This window comes from Gavia stellata, chromosome 13, assembly GCF_030936135.1.
Source record: "Gavia stellata isolate bGavSte3 chromosome 13, bGavSte3.hap2, whole genome shotgun sequence".
Taxonomy (NCBI): Eukaryota; Metazoa; Chordata; class Aves; order Gaviiformes; family Gaviidae; genus Gavia; species Gavia stellata.
This window is the reverse complement of record NC_082606.1, coordinates 6,464,593-6,472,154: the sequence shown is the minus strand read 5'-3', so window position 1 is coordinate 6,472,154 and position 7,562 is coordinate 6,464,593. Positions and strand designations below refer to the sequence as shown.

General features: G+C 39.2%; 1 protein-coding gene across 1 annotated transcript in view; it reads right to left on the bottom strand.

Moving 5' to 3' along the window:
* Positions 1 to 500: 500 nt before the first annotated feature.
* ANXA2 (annexin A2) overlaps positions 501 to 7,562 on the bottom strand; it is a 29,402-nt gene continuing 22,340 nt past the window's right edge. Inside the window, exons 6-13 of the mRNA XM_059823864.1 lie at positions 7,056 to 7,146; positions 5,618 to 5,697; positions 5,226 to 5,285; positions 4,495 to 4,588; positions 3,650 to 3,745; positions 2,604 to 2,662; positions 1,804 to 1,926; positions 501 to 881 (exon numbers count right to left, since the gene is read on the bottom strand). Of these exons, the coding sequence (XP_059679847.1) occupies positions 822 to 881; positions 1,804 to 1,926; positions 2,604 to 2,662; positions 3,650 to 3,745; positions 4,495 to 4,588; positions 5,226 to 5,285; positions 5,618 to 5,697; positions 7,056 to 7,146 (663 nt within the window). The 3' untranslated portion in view covers positions 501 to 821. The remainder of the gene's footprint in view (positions 882 to 1,803; positions 1,927 to 2,603; positions 2,663 to 3,649; positions 3,746 to 4,494; positions 4,589 to 5,225; positions 5,286 to 5,617; positions 5,698 to 7,055; positions 7,147 to 7,562) is intronic.

Sequence of the window (7,562 nt, the reverse complement as noted above, 5' to 3'; positions counted from 1 at the left end):
GGGAAACTCCCTCCGCCAAAACAAGCGGCACCCTCTTCGTTCCTCCTTGCTTCCCGGCCTGGTCCGACACCCCCACGCAGGATGCCCTAGCACCGGGTCTTCCGAAGGAAACGCTTTTGTTACAGACGGGCTGTTTTAAACGTTTAAGAGGGGTTCAAAACTATTCACCCCTCACACACAGGCACGGAAAATGCTGAAATGTTGAAGAGGGATTCACAAGTGTTCGCCCCTCGCGCACAGGCAGAGAAAGATGGGGCTCCTGTTTTTAGTGTCACTTATTTGTGGGGAAAAAGGAAAAAATATCAAGAGAATGGTTTTGCTTCTGCTGAGAAATGGAATCATTAAACAGGGGAAGGGCTTTGAGGAAGGAAGACAAGGTTTCAGGCACAAGTTGTGAACCTGAGGAGGAAAAAAACCAACACAGAAAACGGACGGGGAAGGCTAAATACCTATCCGTTGTTCACGCAGTTTTCAAATTAAAGGTCTGAAAGAGACCCGTCGTCTTAAAGTAAAACTTCAGTTTTATTTATGTTTTATTAGAAACTTCGCACAGAGAGGCAGAGTCTTTCACAAGCACTTGTAACCTCGTTTATCTCGGGAAGGTTAGTTTCTCTGGCTATACGCCGTTAGGACCTTCGGCAGAGCCAAGCAGAGCACTGCTGCCGAGACAAGCGCACGCAGCACCAGAAAGCATACTACTTCAGTGGTCTTGCAGATACAAAGGCAAGGTTAGCTAGGCAAGTCAATTTTTTCTAGGATTACAGTAAAACAAAGAGCAAAAAAGACATGTCTCTGGATTCGGGTTTCTTCCCTCACAGTTTTCAGTCCTCTCCACCACACAGGTTCAGCAGCGCCCTCTGGTAATCCCCTTTTGTGTCTTGCTGTAAAGCAAGGGAAGAAAAATACAAAATACGTATGAGGAAACAGTCACAAAATATGAAAGTATACGCATTATATCCTAAACCTGTGGGACAGACTATGTTTCGCAGTTGAAGCCTTGTCAGCCTGGAGGAGACTATCTAGACTGAGTTTTACTTATGTGTGAATTGAAATTATGCAAGGCCAAGAAGGGAGAGAAATTTTGGTATGAAAGAGAGTAACACAACAAAGGAAAGCTGGTAAGGACTCGATTCTGTTCCTTCTCACTGATCACTGCAAAAAACCATACATCAAGTTCACTATTTTGAAAATTTGCTTATAATCTAAAATTGACATCTTCAGGAAGAGATTTTGGCTTAAGATTTTGACACAACTTCATCTACACATGCAAGAATGTATCATATGCTGTTGCGAGGGTGGGTAGAAGACTAGTTTTTAAATAGATGCACAGGCTCTTTGCCTGTGCCCCAAGTTCAATAAAACCTAGCACCTATAGCTCCTGCCCAATCACAAAAATTGACAAAAATAATTCTAGCTAAAAAGCCTACTCCTTGGGCACTGAAATGAAAGCAAGCAACAATTTAGATGCTCTATTTTCATTCAGCAATCACAGAGCAATTCTGTTTTTAGTTTTCTTTTGGTCTGAGGATAGGGACAGGTGAGCAGAATTTTCCTTCGTAACACATCAGCCGACTGCACAAAGCCTACATACACTGTCAGGCACCTGCCAGGAGTTGTATCAGCTGTAGACTATAAAGTTAAAGGTGGCTTTTCAATAGCGCATGGATAATAACGTATTATTCTCACTGCAGCCTCTAAAACACCTCCCATGAATTCTAATGGTACGATTAATCCAATGAAGACTGCTGCAAAGCTCCATACAACTGGTATAAAAAGAAAGCTGAAAAAAAAAAACCAACTTACCTGGATGAAATAATAGAGAGATTTTCCATATTTCCTCTTGAATTCACTCTTAATTTTCAGCATGTCAACCTCACAGCGGGAGACCATAATCCTGATCAGCACCTTGTCGCGGGTTCCCTTGCCCTACAAGCAAATACACATTTAGAACTGTAAGAGCTGAAATGAGTATAAGGCCACCTTACCTAATGGTAAGACAGCAAACTACAGGCAACTGAGATGTAGCAATGAAAGATACAAAGAATTAAACCTTCTAACTAAGGTCGTTATTATGATCCAGGAATTTGAGCATGAACATAACCTTTCTCATCAGCAGTGTTTGACCAACTTCCAGTCACAAATCTAGCTACTTAGACTGTAAGCAGCAGTTCTGGTTCACCAAGAGGTCTTCCTGGTATTGCCTAATGCCTGTCACCAGGCATTTCTCTTTCACCCCTTTTCTGGGGAAAATGTTTTTAGGCAAATTTAGTGTCTTATTTTGGCACTTCAATAAAAAGCTTTTTCTGCTATCAGCTCTTGGTTACCTGCAAAAGGTGTGTCTAACTTTGCTAATTATAATCAACTGATCTAATACAGAACATTATTATGAGACCCTTCCCTGTATTTCCCTATACCAGATGCCTCTGAATAGATGGTCTAGACTCGTAACTGTTAAAGAATGCTTTTGCACAATACTAAGTCATTGTTAATTTATTCACATGCCAGTCACATATCATATGAATAAAAGTGCCTAAAGAATCAAAATTTGATGAAATAATGGCAAGAAAAAAAAATTAGTAGAAAGAAAGAACAGTCTTCCCTACCTTCATGGAATCATACAGTCTGTCCGCAAAATATAGCTGCTTGTTCTGAATGCACTGGACTGAAGACAGACATAAGAATAGTTAAACATCCTGCCCATACATGGAATAGCAGAACACAGAATCTTGGAGTCATTTTTAAGGACATAATGAGTACTGAAAATAAGGTTTTCAGCAAAAGTTTCTCCAAAAGGTGACATAGATAAGTTATTTTTACCCGAGTTGTTACTTAGAAGTTTTTTGGCTAAGCTTGTGATTGAACGACAAATGCTTAGAATCTGAGAAAGTATTTCCCTCCATCGCTAGTATCATTTCAGAATGCTAGCCCTCCTCCACACACACACCCACCACAATTCATTCTTCCACTTCTATAAGCAACCTTTTTTCTGAAAACTCTCCCTGTATGCTAATCCATGAGAAGCCTCCCTTTCAAGGTTGATCTCTGTTTATTCTCTCTTTGCATTACAGAGCTCTCAGTTCACCCTTAGTCTGAAATGGATTTTCCTCTTAAAGAATTTCGTCTTAAACTCGGTGACATTATTGTCATTTTCATCTCATACCACAGTACCAGCTTTATACCCTGCCTCCCCATTTCAGAGAATTCAGTGCCAAATCAGCTCTTTTATTAGCCTCTAGCATCCTCCGCTGCCTGTCTTCTCTCACACACACACTGTTGGCTCTCCAGCCTATGTCTAGATTGAATACTTAATGTGTTCAGCTATAGGTCCAACCCATTTGTTTGTTTGGGGAAACAAACATTAAGCCTCTGTATCAGACAAAAGTGGAACTAACAACAGATCACAAAAAACACATGCATTTTTATTTTCATCTGGAAAGCAAGTTTTATATTTTCCAGAGGGCAAAAGTACGCTACTTCTCAATATCTGTAATATCCTAAACACACTAGAGAATCTAATAATGCCAGCACTTCCAGTTTCTTTCTCGTCCGGCAACACAGAGGAAGCTGGGCCCTATCCTTATCACCATACAGTGCAAGAGCACTGAAAAGATCCTATCTAAAGATAACTCTTTACTTCAGGGTAACTCACCAAGATTAAGGAAGGCATTCTCCAAATCTCCCTTAACCTCCTTCTTGATGCTCTCCAACATATCATATGGGCTGTAGCTCTTGTACCTGTCAAACACTATCACACGAAAGAAAACAGGTGAAATCGAAACCAGACCAAGAACTGGTAAAAGTAACCACCCAAATCAAAAACCACAGAGAGCGCAATGCAGAGACATATGATTAAAAAGTATCTGTCCAAGTCCTTCTGAGAACTTGATCTTAACTCCAGCCTAAGTTAGTCAGCTGATAGTGAAGTTCCCATGCTATGGCCTTTTTGTTTTCCCTGAACACCTCCATAATATGGTAAAATACCATCTTAATCCTGTACTAGTATTTTTTGAAACAACAGTGATATAGGCCCTGAAAAGAAAAGTCTTCAAATGGCTTTCTCACGTGCTTCTTACGGCAGTATCAGAGCTGGTTTTGAGAGTCTTCACTGTCAGATTTAGACACATGATATAGCTAAGCTACCCCTGGGACAGAGGGAAAAGCTAAAGGACTTCTCAAGGTCTCCTGCAGCCACGTTTTCTAAATTTTATAATATTTTTGTTCTCAGTTGTATGTGACATACAACTGAGCGTTGTTACACCTGTGTAAAAAGAGCTCTACACACATTCAAACTGTGAGATTAACACATCCACAGAAATAACTATATTTTTTGAATAAAATTAACAGCTTGGACATGAATTAAGATTTATGAGATCTCCTATGTCTTATGAATGCTTTTCACACTCATTTCAATCATATCTGGGACAAAATAGTTACCACTTCGGTATAGTTTTCTCTTACAGGAAAAAAAAAAAAAATCTGTCTCTTGAATAGTACCTTTCTGGAGGTGGGGGACACTTCTTTCAGTCATAATGTTGATCCACTTGGGGACATCAGTTCCCTTTCTCTTCACACCAGCATCATAGAGCTCCTGGGGTTAGAATGAAAAGCAAAATCATGCAAATCAGGAGTTACACAAGAAGACATGGCAAATGTATACAATTTCCTTACTGGAAAACAAGTACTACTGGAACTGTGTCAGTCAGAGAAACACAAAAGGACACATGGGTGGGCACACCACCAAGGACAAGACCTATGGATCTAATCTGAAACTAAGACTAATTGCTTTGTATTTACCTGTATCTACAGATTTTACTTTATATTTAGGCCTGCTCTCGACAGATATAGATGTAATAAACAAACATTACCAGCCACTAAGTTCAATGATACTTCTCTCAATCTTACACAATTACTTGGTTGCAACCACTCTTCAGAACATATGTGTTTCCTTTTGTTAAAGGCTCTCTTTCTAAATATACCTCAGGGAAAAACCAGAGAGCTTCTGTATAGGTCCTAGCGGGTAAGTAGCCTGTGAAAACTGATAACTGATGGTATCAAGATTGCAAGCGGCAGATACCTTGATTGCATGCACACATTACTGTGCAAGACAATCTGAAATACACACACCTCCTTTCATAAATGCTGCTCGCTCTCATAGCATTTGTACTTTCAATATCCCCAAAAGCTTGATCAACTTAAGACATTTAATGGTCATTACCAGCACTTACCCTCGCATCTTGGTCAATCAGCTCATAATCAATCACAGAAGTATCTTCACACCTTTTGCCCTTCAAACAAGGATAGCAGTATTTAAGGCTTCATAGACAGTAAGCAGTTTGCTATATGCATATTCTTTTCTATTTGATTTTTTTAATCTGAATTTGCTAAATAAGTAACAGTATGCTCCATCCCCATTACGAAGCTGCTGCTGTGAATGCTGCATTTCTGTCAAAATACTTTGCCCTTCAACATCTGAATGTTTTTTTCCCCCCAAAAGACAGTGAAAATACAAGGAAATCTAAAAGTGAGTCAGAAACCCAATTGTTTTACTGGCAGCCATCAGTCAGTTACCAAAGGGCAGGCACATCGAGGAAAAGTGGAAAAATATGAACAGACCTACCTTGGCCAAGGCAACCATTAGCTTGCGGAAGTCACCAGATGTGTCTGATATAATGTCCTTTTCCAGTTCTGTCTTGTACACTAGAAAACAAAAAATTCTTTTCAAGTAAATGGTGTCCTTTGTCCAAATAATTCTTTACAAGAAGAACAGCTGCTAATTACTGTGTTTTATGCACATTAATGAACAGCTACAATCTAAGTCATATGTGGAAGACAATGAAAACAAGCGCATGCTTGCATACAACAAAACCAACATTGCTACCAGCTAGTCATGAGAGTTCCCATGCAATCAAAGTCTGTCAAGGAAAGATAACAGGAAAGCCTGAGAAGAGAATACTGTTTTTAGCTCAATATCCTGTTAGATCATTCTTAGCTACCAATGAATGCTTGCTTGTTCGATAAAGATAGCATTTAGGCCTTCTCCACCCATGGATTTATAACTGGACAACTGCAAGTACAAGTTTAATGCAAAAGACAAAAGCTCTTATGATAAATCAAAGGAATGCTGTGTGTGATTCGCGTCTGGTGTCTAAACATTTTCATTGCTTTCCAACTGGTAATACTCTAAATTGCTAAAAAATTGCATTCTCTCTTCTTTTCAACAGCAACCTAATCTACAGCAGCAACACTCTGCTGATACATATTTTAATACCAGCCATTAAGACTCAATTGGTTTTGCTTGTGGTTCTGACTTAGCCAGCACCTTACCAGAATTGCTTGACAAGTATTAAGCATTAGCACACAGCAATTTTCTACATTTCAGTCTATTTGTGGTGAAGCTCAACTCTGAAGCTCACAGAAACAAACAGGCACTAGACAGCTGCACTACTGAATTGCGATAAACCCAATCAGAATGACCAATGTAAAAATATAAGGAATATTAAAGGAAAGTAATATTTTTTGAGGATGGCCCTTAGAATCACTCTTGTATCTACTTAAAAGCAACTAAGAATTATAGCTTCAATCAGACAATATGCTTTAGAAAAGTTGTAAAACAGAATATATGCTTTTATGAAGCTTTATTTCATGTCTTTTCTGGCAGGTCTACCAAATAAACCTACAAGCATGCTTCAGCAGATTCTGGATTCACCTACTTATTACGTAATTGATCCTAGAATCCATAAATCTAACATCATTAATTCTGTCACTATGCACAGAATGCATGTAGCTTGCAAAAAAAACCCCAACAATTTAGATACAACTTACATGAGTAGTAAATGTTCTCCAATTTGTTTGCTACTAAGCAACAAGATGAAACTACGTAAACACACAGAAATATCCAGGACACCAGTACAAAAGAGTACCTTATGTCCAACTGCCAGAGAATCAAAGCAGATGTTGTGTAAGTGACTCTAATAATCAAATTCGCACTGAGGTGAACTTATCCAAGTAACTTAGCGTAAAAACACAGTACATTGAAAGTTTCAAAGTAAACTTACTTTCCCTGTAGACTCTGTTAATTTCACTAAGCTCCTGATTTGTTCGTGAGCAGATGATTTCAATGAGCGTGTCTTCGTCAGTTCCCAGACCCTGCAACACATATGTGGTTCAGTTAGGTGCTAGAAATGAACAGGCATGCTTGAATGGTTTAAAAATGTTTTACAGACATCTCCCTTCTCCCACTCTAACAGTTTCACAACCATTCAGGGATATTTTTTGCTAACTGCGCCTGAGAAACTCCAGATGGAACATTTTTAGTTGCCAAATACTAGTCCAATAGCTTTCAGATCCTGTAGATACTATATCTGGGCAATGTGCATTTGCTGTGAGTGTCTGTAACAACCAGTGGTCTCCACACCAGCATAACTGGATGAGGTCAACTTATCATGGTCCATGTGGAATTGTTTTCTGTCTGTTGAAAGCACAGGAAGAAAATCCGATTCTTAGCATGCAAATGGCAGCAATCAATTTGTTCTTCCCTGCTTTTCTTCCCCACCTGCCCTCTT